The sequence below is a fragment of the Euprymna scolopes genome, chromosome 26 (assembly GCF_053919585.1).
Source record: "Euprymna scolopes isolate OS-2025 chromosome 26, ASM5391958v1, whole genome shotgun sequence".
NCBI classification, from domain to species: domain Eukaryota; kingdom Metazoa; phylum Mollusca; class Cephalopoda; order Sepiida; family Sepiolidae; genus Euprymna; species Euprymna scolopes.
The window spans coordinates 106,975,707-107,001,350 of NC_136507.1; the positions used below are offsets into that span (position 1 = coordinate 106,975,707).

The following is a 25,644-nucleotide window of genomic DNA, read 5'->3' on the forward strand; positions in this document are numbered from 1 at the left end:
TGCGGCTTCATTCTATGTACTACGAAACCTCCGTATATATACATTGAATGTATATTTTAGAAAAACATGAACACACAAACAAACAAAACAAAAAAAAATGGCGTTATTTAGTCATCAGGTCGTCAAGATAAGGAAACTAAAAAAAAAAAAATAAATAAATAAAAAGCAAATTTATTCAGACGAACTTTGACTTATGATGAATCCTGGGATAAAGAATAACAAAAATAATGTTAATCCAAATCTAAAATGACAAACTACAATGATTTAGACATCAAAACTAACAATAGCAAAAAAAAAAAAAAAAAACAGGATATTGAGATTAAAGAGGACGGATTTTTTTTTTAGGGAAGAGAAGAGGTAGGATCAAGGAGTCCTACCGTTTTTCATTTCTTTGTAGTTGTACTTATTGTTACAAATCCGAATATAATAACCTGATCCTAATACAAAACAAGAAACAATTCAAAGATTTAAATTGTTCTCTTACGAGTGGAAAAGAAAAATCACAGGTTTTACAATTTCGAATTAGTCAGCATCAACAATCAAACTTGACTAAAACCATCTTTTCAACGCAGAAAAAAAAGTTGGATTTTATCCTTTTTACTTGCATGCTGTCGAAAAATAAAAATGAAATCTCATTTTTTTTAATGGATTTACCTGTCAACAACATGGAGACACACACACACACACACACACACACACACACACATAATTCAGGAGAATACAAAATTCTACTGAGCAATAATATATGAACTCTGTTGGACTTAAAAAGCCCAGAGCTAAATTTCACCCTCTGTAATACAGAATATTTCATTTATTATATTTATACAATTGAATCAATGTTTTTTTTGTATCCTCTTGATAAAAATAAAGCTATATATATATATATATATATATATATATATATATATATCATTTACTTGAAACGTACTCGGTTTGTATATGCCAATTGTAATGGATTAAAAAATCTTTCTCATAATGAAGTTTTTTTTTTATAATGAAAATATATAAATTTTGAAAAAAAAGTTCAAGCTCAATGAACACATATCTAAGGAAATGGCAGAAACACTAGAGGATGACCTCCGATCTGTAGTGGAATGGGGACATAAATGGATGATCACATTCAATGCTGCCAAGACTAAACTCGTTTCCTTCAATAATTACAAGAAACCTTCTCTACCACCAATAGCAATGGTCAAAGACTCTTTATCTGAAAGTACATCTTTTAAACTCCTCGGCCTAACGTTCTCAGGAAACATGAGTTGGAACAATTACACTGAGAGCATTGCCAGGACCGCTGCAAAGAAGGTAGGTTTTCTCTACCGTGCTAGAAATATATTAATGCCCAAAATTATCCTATACCTCTATAAGGCCACCATTCGCCCATGTATGGAGTATTGTTGTCATATTTGGGCTGGTGCATCTGCCACTAGTCTCTCGCTCCTAGACAAGTTTCAAAAGAGTCGCCAATCTGATAGGTCCTGAATTGTCATCTAAACTCCAGCCTCTGTCCCATCGACGAAATGTTGCATCCCTCTGCCTGTTCTACAAGTACTTTAACAGTGAATGCTCTGAAGAACTGCAAACACTTGTGCCCCCTTGACGTAAATACCCCCGACAAACCCGACAAGCAGTTAAATCCCACCCCTTCACAGTAGAGATCCCTAGATGTAAGAGAGCCTTCTACTCCAGTAGTTTCTTCCCCAGAACAGCTAGACTTTGGAATTCCCTTCTGGGTCCCTGCTTCCCCAACTGTACTGATATGCAGAAGTTCAAGTGCAACGTGCTTGCTGCCCAACTCCCTACACAGTACCCCTTATATCTATGTCTCTGAAAGTAGCCCCCTACAACAAAGTGGCAATGTGCCTTGTTTGGGGTGAAAATCTAATAAAAAATTCCTTTTTATTGGGTTCCAGAGCATATATAGTGTAATATAATAATTTTCCAAGTTTCAAATATCAAGTTTCCTCAGGTGATTGTTTATTACTTTTCCAAAGGTATCCATTACAATATTGTTTCATATTGCAACTAAGTCTGCAAAATTATGTTATTGCTGCTGAGAAGGAACGGCAGAGTGTGTCGGTTACATGAACCATGTAAGTTATTCAAAATAGTATTTTTATAAGTTTTTTCATGGTAACATCTGAGGAGTACGTGACTAAATATGCAGGAATAACATAATTTTGCAGACTTGTTAGTTGCAACACGAAACAATATTGTAATAGATACCTTTTGAAAAGTAATAAATAATCAAATGAGAAAACTTGATATTTGGAACTTGGAGAATTATTATACTACACGATATATAAGAATTTTCTCGAAAAATTTAACAAAATTATCATCCATTTATTGACTGTCAAATGAGTAACCATTTTTTTTTAAATTTCAAAAACTAGCTGTTATTTTTAGAAATACAGAAATAGTTACTCGTTCTGTCCTCGGTTATGTTATCAAAAACTGGGCGATTGTCTTATATTAAATATTTATAGTAAAATGAATTATGACTATAAAATTTAAAATATTGTATTTATTTATTACAAAAATGTTTTTTTCAAGGAGTAGACACATAACCACATGAAAAAAACAACACAAAAAAAGCAACTAAAAAACAAGTAAAAGAAAAAACATCGCATTGATAGGCATGCTATGGAAAGTAAAGGTCCGAGAGTGAATGTTTCTATTTACTTGCATCCCCACGAGGGCAGAGTTAGACACGAGCTCGGTTTTTTATGTGGGGAAAATCCAGCTCCCCAAAAAGGGACATTCTGGATAGGAACAAAAATAAAAATTGTTTCAGTCATAAAAGATTTCTCCCCCACTGACCAAGAACAGAAATGGTGAAGTGTATCATCAGAACAGATACTACACTGTGGTTAATGTTAGCAAAACTAAAATCATGATCCATGGTTGTAATTTTGGAAATAGGAAACTTATCTATTCAATTTGTAGAAAGGGGTCGGGTACAATTCGATGTTTTTGTGGTAATTGTGAGTTTCCCCACAAGTAGAGCATGGCTAGTTACCAGGGTTGTGCTTTGGTAATGTTTTTGTTTAGACCTGGCCTTTATTTTGGCCTCTAATTCTGCCTTTCCTTTGTGAAGGCTACTACGCCAGCAACTTTGGTCTGTTGCTAACTCTTACCAATTTTTCATTTTCATTACCTTTAGGTGGCACCTTATCATATCCTTGTTGCGGAGTTTCTGCCCACCAATCTCTATAGCTATTTTCCAATTGTCCATACAACAGGGTTTTGGGGATGCGATCGTTTTCCATTCTAATTGTGTGATGGCAAGTATGGTTTCTATGCTGTCCATTAAGGGATAGCAATTGTAAGCATAGAGTGCACACAAAATGCGATGGAAATGCTGGTAGGTTGATGACCAATTTGTGTGCAAGAAATCTTAGACAATGGATATGACTAAGGATTCAGATGTGTTGGATGGTGAAGCTATTGAAGTTGTTCAAAAGTTTTGTTACCATAGCGATACAATTGGATGGAGCACAAGAAGGATCAGGTATTAATGTGATTGTAAAAATACGGGATGAATGGAATAAGTTCAGGAAACTTTTGTCATTACTAAGCAGCAGAGTGTTACCATTATTGATCAATACACGAGTATCAGAGATTTTATGTGCAGTGTGGTGATGTATGGTAGTATAACCTGGTTAGTAAGGATTGAGGACATGCGTTGCATGGAGAGAAATGATATGAGAACGATATGATGAATGTGTACTGTAATGCAAGTCAAGCTTAGATCTGCTAACCTCAGAGGAAGATAAAATCTGGACAGTATAGAGAAATATGTGCAGAACAGGAGACTTTGGTGGTATGACCACATTGAAAGAATGGTTGAGAGTTCTCAGGTTAGTAGATGTAGAACAGTTGAGGTAGCAGGTTCAGTTCACAGAGGAAAGTCAAGGATAACACAAGAGAAAGTTGTAATGATGGACTTGAGAAAAAGGCATAATTAAGGGCCTGGCCAGAGATAGGTTGGTTGGAAGTCAATTTTTAAAAGCCATTCAACACATGCCAGCATGTAAATCTGAAATTTGTGACTGAGCCCCACTCTCCATATACATCAGCCATTTTGAAAAGTATGCGTTTGGCTTAGTAAAAGTGATAACAATAAATATTACAATTAGTAAACACTAGCTGGAAGCCTGGCATTGCCCATTCATAGAACATGATATTAAACATGATATTTTAATTTATGCAAATTGTGTACGTATGTATTATAGAATCAATCCTTTTTTTAATATTATAGGTTATGAGGAATAATTAATTTGCCCGGTGGACTAATTCACAGAAAAAAAAAAAATAATAATAATGTCGTTCATCAAATTCCATCTGTGTTTGTTTACAATATCACGTCAGTTAATATTTAGACTTGGCAATGAATGCCCTGGAAAAGTCACTTCTGATTAATGTTCAGTTTTAAAATATGCAAATGAAGAAATGATTTGTGGCGATTTAAATGGTACCTCTTCTTTTATCGCAAATTGAATTTATTAATAAGAAAAAATTAAAATAAAATGGTGAGGTACATTCAGGATCATTCGATCTGTAGTCGAATGTGCTACCACTGAGCTATATTTCCAGATGGAAATTAATCTGTTTTTTTTAAGAAGAAATGATTTACTGAGATTTTATTGTCTCCCTTGAGCGGTGTTGCATAAAATATTCCCCTGTAAAAATTATTCTTTTTTTTATCTATAAGAAAAAAAAGACTATTTTTAGGATTGGATTTTTTTCGATTTTCGATACTTATCGGATGAATTTTTGTACAAAACATATCTAAGAACACTGCCAGACATATAAATTAGCTTTGTGTAAAATTTGCAATTTCGGAACCCATGAAGAAGGAACACACACACACACAAAGTGGTTTTTATATAAGAGTAAAGATATGTGAAAATTAGAGCCAAGTAGAAAAGTAATTTTTTGTGCATTTGGTAACAATTTGTTGTTTATTTGATTTTGTTTTCATTCGTTTTTCTTATTTACTACCCTTCGCAATTGTAATCAGTAGCAGCTGAAACATAGCTTGCTAGTGAAAATATTAGCAGCAGCAGCCATTAAAGCATTTATGCAAATTAGCAAGTGTGCACAATCTTGCATCACAAGAAAAGAAAAGAAAAATACACTATGTGCTTGAGGAGAGAAGCAAGTTGCATGCTGGGCAAGATGAACGTGTGAATACGAGGGTGAGAAAACAATGGCTAACAACCAGCGCGAGGTGACAAGGGAAGAGACTTTTAAAAAGCACATGTGTGTGTGTGCAAAAGGACTTTTGAAAAAATAATGAAATTCGTTGTTTTGGAAGAACCACAAATAAATGCATTTCATTTGCACTAAAATAAATGCTGAGTCGAATTCTTTTATGGCCTTACTTGTTTGTTTATTCCTTTGTGACGGTACCAGACAACGTGTGGGTCTGAGAGGTTTGATATGTAGTGACAAGATTAAAGTGTAACGGCCACATTACATTAATTGCATTATTTTTTTTTGTAAAAAAAAAAAAAAAAAAAAAAATCTAATATCCTCAGTTTTGTTAATAAACTACAAGCACTTGTACCCTCTCAACGAAAATACCCCTGACACACCTGACAAGCAGCGAAGTCCCACCTCTACACAGTCGAGATCTCAAGATGTAAGAAAGTCTTTTACTCTAATAGCTTCTTCCTCAGAACTGCAGGTCTTTGTAATTCTCTTCCGGTTTCCTGCTTCCCCAACTGTACTGACATGCAGAAGTTCAAGTGTAATATGAACAGACATCTTGCTGCTAAACTCCCTACATAGTACCCCTGCAACTTAGGTCCCTGATAGTAGCCCCCTACATCAAAGTGGCAACATGCCTTGTTTTGGGTGAAGATGTAATAATGGAAAAAAAACAAAAAAAAAAACGAGAAAAACTTTTTTCCTAATAAGGAAAAGTTATCAACTCGTATATAGGTGACCTGGATGGGTGCATCCTACTGAGGAGCAAACAGTAGGGTGAAACTTATGTCGATATGATGATAGCTGGATTGGTGTGTGGGGAGGGGAGGCGTACCTGATTGTGAAAAATAATTTAATAAGGGATCTGTTTAATACCCCCCTCCTACCACCACCACAAAAAAATTTGTTTTGCCATGTCGGAAAACTTTTTTATTTTCATTTAATGCTATTTGTTGACACTATCGTAAATGCCTTGATAGCGAAATGGGTTATATTGAAACGGTTAGCTTCCAGTTTTGATTAACTTTACAAACAGTGACAGCAAATTAACTCCACTATGCCAAGTTTTTCTGATTTATGTGCTTTAATCCATCGTACGAATCATCCGTGGTATTAAGAGACCATTTCTTTAGCAATGTTCTGTATTACATCCGCTGACATTATGATGTTTAATTTCAATTTTAATATACACTGTCTGATAATATTATTTGTTTCTTACAAGACAAAAATTACTTTCCATTAACTGTCACTAACCCTCAGTCTGAGTGGAAACGCACACCATTTCTTAAAAGAAAAAATTCTCCAACTGAACCAAGAAATAGAGTAGTTGCTATCTGAACTTAGAGGTAAAGGTGTTTGTTAAGACAGAGTCAACAGATTTTTTTTTAAATATGTTGTTTTTGCTTAAAATAATAGTATTTATTTAATTCTCATGTCGAAAATAGTAATATATTAAAAAATGACGAAAATTCATAGAGTAGAAAATTATTTATAGTTAAAGGTAATTTTTACGGAAACTTGAGGGAAATGGCATTTTCTCTAGCTCCAAACACATGGAACATTGCGAATACACGGGGATATGCTTATCGCCACTTTAATAGCCGACATTTTTGTTTTAGACTATAGCGATAGTCTTTTTTTTAACGAATTTTTGTAATTTTTGGATATATTACTATTTGCGACACGACAACGTTCTGTTTATTTTGGGGTTATTTTATTTAAAAAACGTTTTTTTTTTGTTTTTTTTTTTTTATCGATCTGTCGACTATTTTAAACAAGCACAGACAGAGGTAAATTTTTGTTAAAGTTGGTGAAAAAACACTAATCGCTAAATTCGGGATACTTACAAAATAAAAATGAAAAAAAATTATAAATAAATAAAAACTGAAAGAAAATGTTCGAAAGTTTGTTCATCCCGAAATTAATTACATTTTTCCGTGGACAGAAACAAAATATTAATTTATAAAAGATAGTTTTTTGTTTTTATCTTTGCTCATAATGTTTAATTAACAAAACAAAACCGACAATAGATAACATTTATTGAATTAAAGGCGCGTGTCTTCGTTCGCTATTGTAACCAGTGCTTGTTATTTCTTAGCACTGGCGTAGGCGGACGTTCAATGGAAAGCCATGATATGGGGGTGGGGGACATTTTTTTTTTTTTTTTTTTTTTGTTGACTGTAAATAATTTAGTGTTATTTAGTGTAAGTAATTTAATGATTTGAAAACTATCTTTTCACATTTATATCGAAGCGGTTAGCTTCCAAAATGGCCGTCAAATTTTAGTGATTATTGTCTGATTTTCTGAACGGTCACAGGGCAAATTTTTCTGATTTTTTAAAATTTCTTTTTCGGATTATTTTGCAAATAATTTGTTTTCCGAGTTTTGTGAATTTCTTTATTTGGTAAATTTATGGTGCTAGTGCAGTGCACTTACTGATCCGCGCTATTTTTTAAAAATCGTATTTCCAAGTTTAATTAAAGTTTTATGGTATGTTTTTTTTATTCAATTGTAAGGTTAAAGTATAGAATATGCACAAAACACCCTCCCCTCCCCATGTTAAGAATGGCTTTTTAAATAACGTTATTATTTCAGCACGGATCAATAAGTGCACTTGCACTAGTACCAAAATTATATATTATCCTCTCCCTGCTGACTTCCTCTCTTCTCGCCATACACATTAACGTTTCTAACGTTTATTTCAGCACGACCCGTAAACAGTAGAAGTCCAGTTTTCTTTTTTTTTCCGATACATTTTCTGAGCTAAATCCCGACCACCACTTCTATATCTCGGTAGCCGTAATTACATTCCACTGCTGACTTTATCGCCCACCACAAAGAGTGTTCACACGTAATTGCCTAAAATGTAGAATCTGATTTTGTAGGTGTGTATGTATGTAGATGAGGATATTAACCTAAAAAAAAAAAAAAAAAAAAAAAAAAAAAAAACGGTGATCATGCAGCTTCCCGACCCATATAATCGTTTTTCTTTTTTATTTATTTTTTAGATTATGAGATGCTAAACGTATTAATGTAAAAATCAATTTAGTATATTACGTACAAAACAGAAGGAAAAAAAAACAAGCATTTTTACACGAGTTAAAACTAATTTGATTTTCACGACAATACCTTCAATATTTGAGCGATTGCATATCACTTTTTAGATAAAATTATATTGTCGGGGGGGGGGGCGTGTAGAATGCCCCCCCCCCATAATTTTTCTTTTCGTTTTTTTTTTTTTTTTTTCCAATTTTTCAGCGGATTATTATCGATTGGACAGTAATCTACCAGATTATCAAAGACAATATTTAAATATTTGAAAGGGGTACTCAGTTTTTAATGACAATCTTCTAGTAAATCGATCCCCCATATTAGAAACGCTCGCCAAGAATACGTTACGGGGAATTTTTTTTTTTTTTTTTGCTGGAACTTAATAAAAATTATTGGTGGACCGGTACGAGAGTGCCCACACCCTAAAAATGCATAATTTACACCCTTTTAAAAAGATTTTCCAACGATTATCATAGATAACAAACTTGAGTATCAGCAGAAAAGATTTTGGAAAAAAAAAAAAAATGACTTAAGGAGGTTCATTTCCCCGTTAAGGTTCTACTTCATTGCGACTTGACTTATTGTCCATTTCTTTATTGACGTGTCACGTTATTAGAACGAGAAAGTGAATCCCCTTTCTTAAAAGTAAAAGTCATTCAATTATTTTTTTTTTTCTGTTAATATGATACTTAAGTCTGTAATCTATAATAATCGTCGGAAAAACTTAAAAAAAAAAAAAACAGGTGAAAAAGACGTATTTTTAGTGGGTGAGCACTCTCGCAGTCTCGCACAGGTCCGCCAAATTATTTTTTTCATGTTCCAGTAGATTAATGTGCACTCGATATATATATATATATATATATATATATATATATATAAGGCAGGGGGGGCAGTATTGTATACGTCCGTCGCGTCGGTAAACTTTATGATTATCCCCCCCCCCCCCAATACTTTCACTATCCACGATTGCATGGGCCATGCAATCAAAGTGTCAACATGCTCTCAATCAGTCTTGAAGGGACGCAGGAAACTTTTCTCAACACGCAAAATAAAAAAATAAAAATAAATACTATGTATTTTATTAGTCTCATTATTAATTCCCATTTCAGTCGCGTAAATTATTCAGAGTTCGGTATTACTCCCAAACTAATTATTGTTACTTAAATCATGGTTCAATAAAAAGGAAAAAAAAAAAAAAAAAAGATAACACTTGAAGTTTCAGCTAAAACGTCGCAAATCTATAGTCGCCATCATCTTTATCAACTTAAATCGAGCACATGGTTATAATCAAAGTTTATAATTTTCTGATTAAGGACACGAAATCTTTTTTTTTTTCTATTAAATCATTAATTTTATTTATTTTTTTTATGCTTGTTAAGTCGACAGATCGATTTTTTTTAATATGTCAAGCAAAAACAATGTTAAGTGTCCTCCTGGTCCTTTTGTCTCCCAATTTTTCGTCTGCTAAAATTGTAATCCCGTGATTACGTTGTACCAAGAATAAAATAAACCCGTGAATACGTACCAAGAATAAAATAAACCATTCATTCAAGTGCCGCTTACGATATTAAAAATCACTTTGATATTTATGCACTTCTGTTACCGGGCTGGCGGGTGTTTTGTAACTATTGTGTACTTTCACCTAACGATTTACTAATCAAAAAAGATATTGTAAAGCTTGAAAAGACTATTTTAAAAATAGCAGATAACAAGTGTACAAGTACCACTTTATTTTACATATTTCTTTTTTAAAGGACCGTTTTAATTCACAATGATTGTTTTTACAAATTTAAATCATTGTGAATTTATTCAAACGGTCCTTTATTTCGCTAAGTCAATTACTCTTCCCCCCCCCCCAAAAAAAAATTATATATATATATATATATATATATATATATATATATATATATATATAATGATTTTTATATCGTAAACTGCTTCAGCAATTTCCGGGACTGACCCCCTCAAAGAAATATATATATATATATTATGTGTTTAAGTAGTATTTTAAAGTTAAATTCAAGTTTTACGATATCTTTTTTGTTTATTAATTTGTTAGCTAAAAGTACTGAATAGTTACAAAACAGCCGCCAGTCCGGTAACATAAGTGCACAGGTACCAATAAAGTGATTTTTAATATCGTATTCAGCTAAATTCATAACAAGCGGCAGCGGCACTTACTTCACTGAATGGTTTATTTTATTCTCGCTACACCGTAATCAGCAGACGAAAAATTGGGAGGCAAAAGGACCAGGAGAACCATGTTTGTTAAGTACTTATGTTGAAAATATATCCAAAAATTACGAAAAATCAAGTAGAAAGTTATTTGTAATTAAAAGTAATTTTTACGGAAAATTTGGTAAAATCTCATTTTTCTTAGTCTAAGAAAAATGAGAATCTTAGACATTATAAAGTAGGCAGTATAAGTCTACACGCAAGGGACATAACTCCGAAACAAATATTACGCGTGTTACGTTGTTGCGATAGACTTTTTTCTTCTTTTTAACTAAAAGCACAATCGCAATTGTGATGAATTTTCGTAGTTTTTTTGGATATATTACTATTTTCGACATGACAATTAAGTATTGCTTTTGTTTAAAACGATATATTTAAAAAAAAAATCGATTTGTCGACTTTATCTTAACAAGCACCGGACTTTTTTTTTTTTTTAATCAAATATTTTCATTCATTTATTTATTCAAATATTTTCATTCATTCATTTATTCATTCAAATATTTTCATTTATTTATTCAAATATTTTCATTCATTTATTTATTCATTCAAATATTTTCATTCATTTATTTATTCATTCAAATATTTTCATTCATTTATTTATTCGTTCATTTATTTATTTTGGCTTTTGTATTTATTACTCTTAAAAGAATGATTCCCTGTCTTAAACTATAAACTTCTGAACTTAAAAAATGTTCCACAAAAACTAGAAAATAGACACAGTTTTATGACAAAGTAATTTTTTGTATTTTGAATAATATTAGCAGGTTTTGCCATGTTGGCTGTGACTATTTCGTTTTTCACAAAGGATCAAAAATAAGTTTTCGTAAAAGCATGAAAAAGTCAAAATAATGAATGTTTGGTGCACCAACAAAACATTAATTATTTTCCACATTAAAATGAAACCAAACGAATTATTTTAAGAAATAATCAATTTTTTTGTCTGTTTTGTTCGTGACGGGGTTATTGTAAAGATTCTATTTAAACAGCACCGGGTTCGGTTTGCAAATTGAGATTTTGTCTTTTTTTTTCTTCTAAATATATGCACGATTGCACGAACAAATAGGATTATTTTCTATTTTCAAGCTTCTTTATGAAGTAAAAAAAAAAAAAAAAAAATAGATAATTAATAATTTTATTCCATAAAAACTTTTTTTTTTTTTTTTGCAATTTTCCATAAAATTATTTATATTAACACATTTAAAAAAAAAAAATCTGGTGGTGACCGAAATGATTGGTCTAAAGGGGGGGGGGGTATTTAGTAATGCCTTTTTTCAGTTTGTAAATAGAAAACGCATTGGATAAAGACAACATCAGGATGCAATGGTCAAATAAGATCCCCCCCACACACACACTAATGGCCGAGTGTTTCATTTGGGGACGGACAATAAAAGAAAAAAATGGGGGAGAGAGATTTCACAAAGAATGATAAACTTTGACAAAAGTCCATTAAAAAATTAATTATTTGATTTTAATGAAGTTTTCAATATTTATTAATAAATTAATGTTAATAAAATATTAAAAAAAAAAACAAAAAAAAAACATTCACTTTCACTGCCCGTCCTTAGCTTAAGTGTGTGTGTGTGTGTGTGTGTTTCTCGTGTGTGTGTGTGTGTGTGTGTGTGTGTGTGTGTGTGTGTGTGTGTGTGTGTGTGTGTTTCTCGTGTCAAGATAACTTTGATAATTATTATTATTATTGACTTTTATTAAGTTGCGTCCGTCATTCTCCGTCAACTGATCTGATATGAATGCCCCGGAAAAGAGACTTCTGACTAATATTTTACCAGTTTTAAAATATCCAAACGAACTTGGCTTTTTTATTTTATTTTTATTTATTTATTTATTTTTTTTTTTTCGAGAATAACAGATTATTTTAAAACTGGTAAACATTAATCAGAAGTAATTTTTCCGGGGCACTCCAGCTGACGGAGAATGTCAACAAAGACGAACGGAAAAATGGCTGACATTATACGGTCATTTTGAGAGTCTCAATAATCGCTCAGAAATAGAAAATTAAGCAAAATGCTGGTAAAAAGCCACCCAAGAAATGCCACGGTGGTATTTATTGGGAACGTACCAGTACCACGTCGTACCAGTATTTTATTTAATTTTCGATTTTTGAGCGATTACCAAGGACCCCTATTCAAGGATTATGGCAGACATAATTATTTTCCGTTCTAAGTGAATGAAGTGAACACGCGATTTCTTTTGAATGGAAAACTTATTTTGTCTTTGGTAACATTTATTTGTTCTATATTTATGTCCTGAACACTTTTTTTCGTTTGTTATCTATATTGCAAAGTGCCCTGAAAATGCAATTGCGTAAAATAAAACGAAATTTAAGAAAACCCCATTTTAAAGAAAAGTTACGGAATTAAATCAACTAGACTGCATTTTGAAGTTTCTTAATAAAACAAGTAAAAACACGTGAAGGCAAGAAGAACTATGCAAGCACATTGAACACCCAGGCAAATTATACAGAATCAGATATGAACTGAAGCCAAGTGGAAAATGAAAATAAAATATCCTGTGTCAAGGAAGTACAAATGCTAATGAACAAACTCATCCAAGCAAAGAGACCAGATGTGATAATAGTCAAACAAGATGAAAAAAAAGAAAAAAGGTCAAATCATAAATTTCGATATTTTAACAAGTCACAAAGAGGTAGAACAACTAAAATATATGGAATACCAATACTTGTAGAGGTATTAGCAACAGTTCTGAAAACTCTGGGGAAAAATTGAGAAATTGGAATCAAAGGGAAGACACGAATGCAACGGCACTGAAGAAAAAAGTTGAGTAAATTTTTAGATTAGGTCCACCTCCACAATGTTCTTCTAAATGACGATTAAAGGTTTTCGACTATGCTGAATACGGAAATCGCATTGAAATTTTGTAGAAATATGTAGTTATCGAGATATAAAAAGTTGTATTATGCATTGTATTCTTTTTTACGTGCGTGTGCGCGCGCCATAAACAAATCTATGCACGTAACAAAGATGGCCGCCAAAGAATACAATGCATAATACAACTTTTTATATCTCGATAACTATATATTTCTGCAAAATTTCAATCCGATTTCCGTATTCATTATAGTCGAAAACTTTTAAAAGTCGTAATTTAAAAGAAAATTGTGGAGGTGGACCTAATCTAAAAAAAATACCAACAGTTGAAATATTAAAAAAATCTTAAAGTGCAGAAACCATCCCTCGACCGAGTAAACACAGGCAAGATATAATTGAACAAAAAATATAGAAAGAAGATTACATACACCCAAAGAACTGAAACTGTCAAAAATTTTATAATCTAATATTGCTTCTCCCATCTTCCTCCATGGTAACAACAAAATGGTTGTGATGTGACTGAGGATGTAAAGAGCGAGGAAAAAGTACTAACCAGACTTCCACTAGAATAGTACATAGAGTATTGGAATCTTGAAGAGGCTAATTTTTACTCAAATTCAAGAGAAAGCCAATATTTATCAATGGTAAACGGCTACTGAGATAATTCAAAGTGATTTCGATATGGAATCAAAAGAAAAGAAATTATAAAATCCTCCGGCACATGGAAGTAGAAACTCATTGAAGAAAGGAGACCAGATGTGATAATATTCAAGAAAAGAAAAAAAAACTACCAAATCCGATTTTGCCGTAACAGCAATTCTCAGAGTAAAAATCAAGGAAATAGAAAAACCAAACATGGGACGTCAAGAAAAGTATTGTGATATCAAATATAGAAGCACTTGGAAGAGTTCTGAGGAAAAAAAAAAAAATGGAATAAAAGATTAAGAGAAAATGAAATCAAAGGGAAGATTGACACTATGACATTGAAGAAAACAGCTGAAATATTAAGGAAATCCTTTAGTGTAGAAACCAAGCCACACAACCAACAAACAATAATCACTAGTTGAAAAAGAAGTAAAAATAGAGGAAGAACATGAAACCAAAAGAACTGAAACCATGAAATCTGATATTCCCACCTCCCACTCATCAACGCAAAATGGTGTTACTAGCCTTAGTTGGTACAACATAAAATGGTTTTGAAGAGTCAAGGAGATCACTAACCAGACCTCCACTGAACAGGTGCAAAAATACTATAAATGTAAATAATGAAATAATGTATACAATGTATGCAATTATAAAATAAATCATATTGCAATCATGATCGCGTAATACTAATAATGTTAATCTATTTATATAAATGAGCAAGGGTTTTTTTTCTTACTTTATTCTAGTTGGGGATGGGGCATCCTGCTGGATACCATACAGATAGTTGCTATATTATACATTCCAACCGAGAGCTCTTTTTAAGATTCTGTCTGTTTAAGTGCAATTGTTTGAATCTCTCTTGCACTTGGTTCACGGGTAAATTTACCAGGTAGTTTTTAAAAATCTTTTTACGAGTTCAGTTGCTCCTATAATAACTGAAATGGACATCTTCCTAAGATTCCAATTTCTTTTCATATCACACGTAAGACTTTGGTACTTTGTTATCTTTTTCCTCTCAGTTCTGTTTCCTATAATAACTGAAATGGACATCTTCCTAAGATTCCAATTTCTTTTCATATCACACGCAAGACTTTGGTACTTTCTTTTTCCTCTCAATTCTGTTTAAGTGTGTGCGTGTGTGCCTACACACCTAAAAATCAGAAACTACACAAGACACATCAACAAAGGTAAAATATTCCTTTCCAACATTTCTTGCAGACAAAGTATGGACATTTTTTGTATTTGGAGTCCAAAGGAATGAAATTAATCTAGTTATTTATTTTTTTCTATCAACCTTTGGTGTGAAAGGACATTTAAGAGAAAATGCCATAGAGGGGAGAGAGTGGATAGGAGGAGGGAAGGTGTCGAAGGGAAGACAGAAATTAAAGAAAAAAAAAAATGTCATTTTTTTAATTCTTCTATCCATCTTTCTCACAGGGAAAAGCCAAGTTGCCATGCTCGTAATAATCTAAATATGCTGAGAGAGATTGGTTCAATGTTCAACGCCTTTTTTATTTAGTAATTAATTAATTTAAACCATTATTTGTAAAAGAAAACATGCGATCTTAGCAGAATTGGTAAATTCCTTTTTATAATCTGACATTTTTCTGTCAATAATTCTTGCAAGTCTTCGATTTGGAAGGAAAGAAAAGAATTTACTTTCAAAATATGAAATTGAAATTCTTGTTTTAAGTTATATATATTCTTTTTAAAGTTGAGGAGTTCCTTTTCTTCTGATGAGTTAAGGGCGGAATAAAGTCAAGAACTAGCATAATTATATGAATGATTCTGTGCTATGAAACAGGTGCTGCCAACGTACTTAAAGAAATAAACTGTAAGATGGTCAACATCTTGAAATTTGGAATATAGATAGTGACCGCCAAATTTATGGAGTGTTTTCAATTTTCGTAACAGAGTCTGTCTTTAAAAAATCTACCAAAAATCAGGTAATTATCTAATCAATATAAAATTTTCACCGATTAATAAATAAAGAATGGACTTTATATGAGTAACTATTTTTTCATATTCGTTGTATAAATATATTTTGGGGGACTTCATGTCCCCTCCTTTCTCATTTGTCTCTTGTTCAACTCCTTAAAGTCCAAACGATCCATTAAGCACACACTCATTTTGTGGTATGAGGGTGAACGAGTGTAGTAGAAAAAAAAAAAAAAAAATTCGCAGGGTGCCTTCGATATCGAAGAGTGAAATCCGAAATTTGAATGTGTTTAATCTTTTTATCTTTTGCGTTTTGAAGTGTGAGATTCATTAAATGTTATCATAAGATGAGGATAAAATTTTTTTTTTTTTTTTTTTTACGAAAACGCTAAAATAGGCATACTTTTAAATCTTTAAAAATAAATAAAAAATTTTATTCTAGAATGTGTAAACTTTCCATATACCAGTACATAAAGAATGCTTTAAAAAAGAATCGATGCAAAAAAAAAAAAAAAAATTATAAAGAAAACACGGTGTGAAAATTATAAGTATTAATTGTATTTATGTATTACGTTTTTTTAAGATATAGTAGCCCGTTACACTTTACAAAAAGTTTTTATCTCCCTTTTTGAAAATTAACTATAACTATGAAGACATGAATTTCCGTAGAGGATGGTTGTAACATTCCAATAAGTTGCATCCCCCCCCCTCCCCAGAGGATTACCAAAAACGGCTCTTTTAAGGGACACCAAATTCTAATGAAAGTCTTTGTCAACTTTATTTATGCAATAAATATAAGGCCACTATTCGCCCATGTATGGAGTATTGCTGTCATATTTGGGCCGGTGCATCGGCTACTAGTCTCTCTCTCCTTGACAGGGTTCAAAAGAGAGTCGCAAATCTGATAGGCCCTAAACTGGCATCAAAACTTCAGCCTCTGTCCCATCGTCGAAACGTTGCATCCCTCTGCCTGTTCTACAAGTATTATAATGGTGAATGCTCTGAAGAACTGCAAGCACTTGTGCCCCCACGACGTGAACACCCTCGACAGACCCGACAAGCTGCAAAATCCCACCCCCACACTGTAGAGATCCCTAGATGTAAAAGATCGTTCTACTCCAGTAGTTTCTTCCCCAGAACTGCTAGACTTTGGAATTCCATTCCAGGTCCCTGCTTCCCCAACTGTACTGACATGCATAAGTTCAAGTGCAACGTGAACCAACATCTCGCTGCCCTAATCCCTACATAGTGCCCCAGTAGATGTTTCCCCTGATAGTAGCCCCCTACACCAAAGTGGCAATGTGCCTTGTTTGGGGTGAAAATATAATAAAAAAAAAAAATAAATAAAAAAATAAAGAATTGGAGAAAATACAGTATGATCACGTTTATGGAAAAAAGAGTGTGGGTTATTGGTTATTATTAATTAAAAAAGAAAAGAATTATTTTAACCATGTAATTAAAACATGACTAAAAGTGATATTAAAACTGAGAAATATAATTTTGCTAAAAATTTATGTTTGATATAAAAATAGAAAAAAAAAGCAGTTTCTCTTTACTTTTAACAAATATTAGGAGAAATTTAAAGCTTGATCGATCAATTATTATGAAGGAAAAAAATTATAAAGCTAAAAATGGCGTTTGTAATTATAATTTAATTCAATTAAAAAAATGTATTTGCCTGTCTACTTGCACTAAAATTCATGAAAATGCTTAAATAAATATTTACACACAACTGAGTTCCCATACCTAAAATCCAAGATGGCAGCGGTAGGCACATGGTTCCTAAAATGTACGAGATCATGCTAAATAATTGAATTATTTGAATTTATTTAAATATAAGGTAATTATATTCTAATATTTTTGCATATTTTTATAGCTAATCATAATAAATTTTATTTAGACATAAAAAGTTTAATTGATTCGAAAAACTTTAAAAAATATTTATTTTGTTAACATTCGGTGAAAACTGGATCAAATGCCTTTTTTTTTTTTTCTTTTTTGTTTTAAATTTAAAATTCTATTAAAAATTATAGAAAAATATCATACTATTCTTCTTTTAACATAATAAACTTCAGGGCTTTATATTTCTGAAAAACCCAAAAGTTGTTCAGAAATATAGATTTTAATAAGCTTTAGAAAAAAGCAGTTTTCGATCAATTGGCAGTCACTAAATATAGACTTTTGTCATTTATTTGTATATGCTCTGTAGTTACACAGCTTTATAAATTAGAGGACTAGGACTGGTATAAATAAAAGGTGACCTATAACTGAATTTCCTCATATATATTAGTGATGTGACGATTCCAATATTTTCCCAGATTCAGATTCTTTATAAATCTCTAAATGTTTAACAATGGAGTTGTTAGTTATTCTTGATTATCTTAACAACACGTGTCCAAACATAAAAATACACTTGTGGAAGATGATCTATAAATTTTAGTTTCAGCTGCAGTTAAAAACCAATATTCATTATTTTATCATCAGCACCAGCAGTGGATAATGTTGCTTTAAACAAAATCAATTAAAAAACACAATTCAAAGAATCGTTTTTGGCATCAGAAATTAGGCACAATTTTTCCCAGATTCCGATACCCCCGAAAGTTCCGATTAATCGTTCCAATTTTACAAGGGAGTCACCCCTTATCAAGGTCTGAAGAGCATTCGAGCATCGTATAATAATAATAATAATAATACGCACAAAAAAAAAAAAAAAAAAAAAACCCTTGCAAATTATATCAAATTACTAACATTCGTTTTAAAAATTGAATTTAATTTTTTAAAAATTGTTTTATGAAAAGTTTTTGGTAAAACAAAATGTAATTTATTTCTAAAATACCAAATTTCGAATATGAATTTTTTTTTTTTTTTTTAATCTTTTACCCCCACGCTGTCAAGGGAAAAATAAAAATGAGATTCTATTTATTTAGTTTGTTTTTATTGTTTTGTCTTCAATTATACTAAGAATTGCTGAAGGGCACGAATAGGAAAACCAGAAGAGTACCAGAATCAAAATCGGCAGCAAACGGTGTTCGATCAGATTTAATTCCTGATATTAAAGACTTTCTGTTTTTGGCCGCTAACTCTTAGGTTTACCAAGTTTTTTGTACTAATTTTTATTTATTAATTTATTAAATTGTAAGGTGAAAGTACAGAATAGTTAACAAGCCCCCTCCCCATGTTAAGAATGACTTTCTAAATCTGCAATTTACTGATCGTGCTGACATAACGTTATTTAGAAAGCTACTCATAACATAAGAAAGGGGGCTTGTTACTTAACAATTTAATAAATTAAGGAAATTGAAACTTTCACTAGGCGGATGAAGTTTAATGTAAAATTAAATCCGACCCAACACCGTTTGCTGTAGAGTCGGGTACTCGTTTGGTTTTTCCTGAAAAGTGTTGGTTATACTTTTACAAATTTAACGTAAAATAATCATCCAGTTCTTTATTTACCACATAGTGTAGGTCAGAACGGATAACCATGTTTATATTTCCAAAATGGTTGCCTACTAATATATATTTCAACAAGAACCCCTCAAAATAAAGTTCATTCATTGTGACGATGAATCATTGTCGTTTCCTCTTATTTTCGGGTCACAGTCTTAGTCATATTTTCACCTTATAAAGAACTAAGGTACTTCTACAGTTTATCGCCAAAAATCGAGACGCCATTTTTTTCGGGCACCTGTCATTAGAATCGGAGGGAGAAATCGGTATTTTAAACTATGGCTAAAGTAGGAAATAAATAATAAAAAAAATAAACCAGATATTAATTACTTAGAGGAAGAAATATGAAAAAAAGTAAATAAAGAAAGTGAAAGAACATATCTGTAATTGTTTGATTATAAATGTTTAATTATAAATTATAAAATGTTCATGAAAACGGAAAGTTTTTCATGAAACGTATATTTTTATTATTAAAACAGAACATGAAAATGACATATTCATAATTGTTGAAACTGAGCGAGAGCGCCATTTGAAAACCAAAACTATATTGTATAAAAAAATAAAAATGTATCATAATATGGTGCTAGTGCAGAGAGTGATCCGGATTTAAAAAATAGCGCGGATCAGTGATCCGCGCTATTTTTTAAATCGTATTTCCAAGTTTAAAGTTTTTGGGTTTGTATTACTGTACACAGATTCGAAAAAGTTGTCAAAAAACAAATATATAACAAATAAATGTTATCAAAGGCAAAATAAGTTACTTTTCTACCAAACTGGATATATTTTTCGTGTTTTTATTTAATGTAACACGTTTATTCAGCTCGAAAAACATACAGTGTTTACCGATGTATTCGAAAATTCAAGATGGCGTCTGATTCTCTCTTTAACACGGTAAGTTTGGGAAAAGGTGTTATAAATAAAAAAACGGATAAAATACTGTTAAAAACTCACTCAATATATGTCACCGTGACATAGGTTGACATATATTCGGCGGGTTTTTAATAGTATTTTTTATAGTTTTTTTTTATTTATAACACCTTTTCCCAAACTTACCGTGTTAAAGAGAGAATCAGACGCCATCTTGAATTTTCCAATCCATCGGTAAACACTGTATGTTTTTCGAGCTGAATAAATATGTTACATTGAATAAAAACACGAAAAGTATATCCAGTTTGGTAAAAAAGTAACTTATCTTGCCTTTGATAACATTTATTTGCTATATATTTGTTTTTTGACAACTTTTTCGAATCTATGTGTACAGTAATACAAACCCATAATTGTAAAGACATTTATTGAACAGTCTTCGTAAAAAAAGTATAATTTTAATAAAACAATTTTGTAATTTTTTTTTTTTTTTTTTGTTATTTCCTACTTCGGTAATGGTTTAAAAATACTGATTTCTCCTGATTTTAACGACAAGTGCCCGAAAAAAATGGAGTCTTCATTTTCGGCGATAACCTGTAGAAATACCAGAACTAACTGTGGATTCTAACGAGGATTCTTTTTACTTTAATTCCGCCTTTCTTTTATAGCAAATTAATTAAAAACATGCGAGCTTGCGTGTACAGAAATGGCGACCACGGAAGGAATTACATTGCTTAATATCCGGAAAACTACTTGTTTGCATCAAATTTAAATTCGATATTCATTTTCAGCATACCCGAAAACCTTCATTAGCCGTCATTGTAAAGTTTTTTTTGGAGTTGGAAAGAATCTTGACATTGACTTAATTTTTTTTAATATGATTGGTCAATGTGAATAGAGTACTGAGTAAAGACGTTAAAAATGTTGATTTTTATTTATTATTATTATTATTATTATTCGGGTCCATTTTAAAATTGTCGCTGACGAATAATTTTTTAATTAAGACCTTTATCTAATGTATTCCGCATTGCTTTCACTGGTCGCCATGTTTGTTTTCGCGCGTGCGCATTCAATTTTTTGCGTGTTTGTATTTGGCGAGTGTCCAAACTAAAAACAAAATGGCGACGATTGAAAACCACAGAGGTACTCATGCAGAGAGTGATCTGTGCTGAAATAATAACATTATTTTAAAAAAGCCATTCTTAACATGGGGAGAGGAGGGTGTTTCGTACCTATTCTGTACTTTAACCTTACAATTGAATAAAAAAATAAAAATAAAACTTTAATTAAACGTGAAAATACGATTTAAAAAATAGCGCGGATCATTCTCTGCATTAGCACCCAACATGATTTAAGCAATTAAATTTAATTATTATATTATTAGTATTGTTTGGTTAAATTTTGTTTAGTGTACAGTGTACACTACTTACCCACGCTATTTTTTAAAATAGCATTTTCAAGTTTCATTAAAGTTTTATGATATCTGTTTTTATTAAATTGTAAGGTTATAGTACAGAATAGGTCCTCCTCTCCCCATTTTAAGAATGGCTTTCTAAATAATAGTTATTTCAGCACGGATCAATAAGTGCACTAGTACCGATATTTTTCTTCCATTTATTGAGCGTAAAAAGAGCTCCAAACACCAATAGCGTGGGTCAATAAGTGCACTTTCTTAACAAAATTAGTTTTGGTTTTAATAGTTAGGATTTAAGAATTTTAAAACCAGGTTTAAATAACTTTTTATTCTATGGTTTTAAATTCATCGAATTTGCTTTCAAATTTCGAGGCGTCCACGAAGTAATTTATTCGATTTTATTATTATTGAAAAAAAAAAAAAAAAAAAATCAGGGTACTTATGCAGAATACGGACCGTGCTGAAATAATAACATTTAGAAATCCAATCTTAACATGGGGGGGGGGTAAATCTGTACTTTCACCTAACAATTTAATAAACAAAAGATACTGTAAAAATTGATTTTCAAGTTAAATTCATATTAAAATCAATAACTCGGTCCGTATTCTGCATAAAATCCAAACCAGATTTAAATGGCTGACTCTTCTTGCGGATAAAACTGAATGCATTTCGATATTTAATTTTCTGATTATTTAAAGTTTCAAATGTTGCTTTACTGTAGTTTTTAAGAATTATTCGATTATTAAATTGAAATAAATCCACGTATGACTCTTAAAAAAATTTAAAAAATAAAAAAAACGCTTTAGGAATCTTAAGTAGGACGACCTCTCGAGTGAATGTGGTATTATGGTGATTGAAGATTTTAGCTAGAAAAATGTTAGAAAAATCTTGGTAGAGTGACAAAAGACCACCACCCACACATACTTTTGAATGACCTTGTGCCTAACTAGCAGTATCAGAATTTTTGTAGGAATTTTTGACACCCCTAACACGAAACTGCGAATACAATATAAAAATCTCGTAATTTCTGTTAAAAGTGGGTTATTTATTTTCTTTATGGATTATACTTCCAAAATAAACTATTACAGTTGTTTTAAAAGTAATAGAAATTTTTTTTTTTTTTTAAACAGTAATGAATTTTCCGAACTCAATATTTTTCAATTTTTAAACTTTAAAAATCTATCAAAATTTTTCTATTGATTCTATTTTTACGATATTTTCAGGGTCAATGTGAAATTTTATGTTCTTTCCAATAAACCGAATATAATATTTTAGACAAACGTTTTTTTTTAAATTCACGCCCCCCCCCCAAGTGTCACCCATTTTCAACTTTCTCTTAAAAAGTAAATAATTAATTTATGTCGAAGAGGTTTATATATCACAAATTGAAGAGAAAAGGTCAATAAATATATTCAAATTTAAAACAAAAAAAAAAATCCCTTTAGAAATTTACCTGTAAAGTCCGAAGTTTAAAACCTTATTTTATAAGAACACATTGTCTTTTTTTTTTTAATGAAACCTTGGTCCTTGCTCCTTTAATTGAAAAAAAATTTAGGGCTTGAATTACATTTTTCGATGAGTTATAAGCTTGGAAAGACAGGGGGTCGAATAATTCACGCCTCTCATTTTGAAATGTCTATTAAAAAGTAAATAATTAATTTATGTCGGAGAGTTTTATATATCACAAATTGAAGAGAAAAGGTCAATAAATAATATATTCAAATTTAAAAAAAAAAAAAAAATCCCTTTAGAAATTTACCTGTAAAGTCCGAAGTTTAAAACCTTTTAAAAAAAAAAAAAAATAGGGCTTGAATTACATTGCACTGCCTAACTTGTTTTGATAAATATAAACTTTTTTGGAAATTAATAAATTTTACAAAGTTACGTTGGTGCAGAAAATACACATGTATGAACTTTTAGGTGCTTTTTAAGATAGAGTCGACAAATCATTTTTTGTGGTCTTAAGCCAAAACAATATAACATACTTAACTGCCATGTCGAAAATAGTAATATACACAAAAACTACGAAAATTAATAGAGTAACAGAGTTTTTTCAACATTTTTATTAGACTAAATGTACAACAATCGAGACCGCCAACGCCAACCTTTCAAAACAAGATGGCGGCCTCGATTGTTGTGCATTTAGTCTAATAAAAATGTTGAAAAAATAAGAATTAAAATTTTTCGGGGTTTATTGCAGCAAATGCGTTTTATATAAAAATATTTTTATAAATTTTTGTCTGTCAAATAATTTACGCTGCTGAAATACACAGTTGCCCTTTTGTTTTTCGTTCACTTTTCATTAAAGAAATTGTATAGTTTTTAAAAAGGTGCTTCTGCAGTTTAATATTTCACAAATTCTGTTTACATTAGGGGAGGCAGTGGAGGATCAGGGGGTGTTGTGGCGGCCTGATCCTTCACCGCCTGCCTCCCCTAATGTAACAAAATATCTTAATGTAAACGAAAACATACACCCACACACGGAGAAAAGTACAAAAAAAAAAAAAAAAAAAAAAAAAAGACCATATGCCGTTAAAAACAAAAGTATGAAAACAGTATTAAAGAAAAAATAAAATAAAATTTTGTTGAATGTCTCGATTAAAAAAAGAGAACAGAAATATGTCGAACTGGTTAGGAAAGAAAGAAAAAGGAAAATTAAATGTAAACGAATCTCTAAGTAAAAACAGACAGCGCCGGTTTTAGGGGATGCTGAAAACGAATATCACAGTTAAATTTGTTTTATGACATGAAGATATTACTAGGTGATCAAAAAGTGGGTGCTCTGCTCATTTTACGTTAAATTTATATAAGAAAGTGATCCCCCACTTTTTGAAAAAGTAATTTCTTATAAAACTACTTATCTGCCTAAAATTTAAATGTGATATTCGTTTTCAATACAACCAAAAACCTATATAAGTCGTCATTTTAAAGTTTTTTGAAGAATTGGAAAGAAACTTGACATTGACCAAAAAAATCGATCTGCCGACTATATTTTTATTTTAACAAGCACTAGGTTTTCTTTTTTTTTTTTTTTCTTATGGATATGGTTTGATATGAATATTAGAAATAATGCTGAAAGGTGATTGAAAACTTACCACAACCTCCAAGAACTCCAACACCTTTTGTAATTAATTTAAACCACCAAGAAATGCCATCATTCGTGTTGGTTTGTTGTGGGTTGGCCGTTTCGGTGTGAGTAGACAAAGGTAAAATAATGCTACTTCGATCCATCCTCCAAGAATTCGGTAGAAAATTATCTTTTTTAAAACTGAAAAATCTTTAAGATCGATTTAAAAAAATACTAAAATATATTTAATTTTTTTATTTTTATTTCTTCGTTAAAAGATGAAGATTTCTCCCGAGAAACGTAAAATTCCACGACGAGGAAGAAGTCGCGGTGAGGGCTGTAGCAGAGATGCTTTTCTTTGAGAGAGAAAAAAAAAAAAACACGATTATTTATAAAAATAAGAAAACCTCGATTAAACAGATTTGATTGTCTTGTGATAAATCCGTCTTGTCCATTGGTGGACGACCGACATTAGTTTGCAAACAAAACAAAAACACGGAAGAAATATCCAAAATAAACACGAGGGATTGAAATCACACGAGGACGTCCATTACGTGGACGCCGACTACTGCTACTGTTGTTGACAGTTTAAAGAGTCGCCGGTGTTAAGCGAATATGTGTCCCCGTTAGAAATTTACCCCCGGCAAAATGACAAGCTGAACAGGATAATATTTAAAGGTTGCGGTTAGAAAAGAAGATGAGAAAAAATCTGCAAATGATTTTACGTTGCTGTTGAATTTTATCAAATATTACTAAATTAGGAATCTTTCCCATTTAAAATCTATTTATTATTATGTGAAATTGAAAAAAAAAACAAAAAAAAAAAACGCAATGAAATGTGTTTAACAAGATGTGAATAAACATAAATAAAAAAAAAAAATGGCCACCGAATTTGACCTGATGTCGTGTTTAAAAAAACGAAACTCAA

The 25,644-nt window shown here is 31.4% G+C and overlaps 1 protein-coding gene across 1 annotated transcript in view; it reads right to left on the bottom strand.

Moving 5' to 3' along the window:
* Window positions 1-25,336, bottom strand: part of LOC145248354 (calcium channel flower homolog) — a 113,148-nt gene extending 87,812 nt beyond the window's left edge. Inside the window, exon 1 of the mRNA XM_080110273.1 lies at window positions 24,745-25,336. Coding sequence (XP_079966399.1) covers window positions 24,745-24,880 — 136 coding nt within the window. The 5' untranslated portion in view covers window positions 24,881-25,336. The remainder of the gene's footprint in view (window positions 1-24,744) is intronic.
* Between the last annotated feature and the right edge of the window lie 308 nt (window positions 25,337-25,644).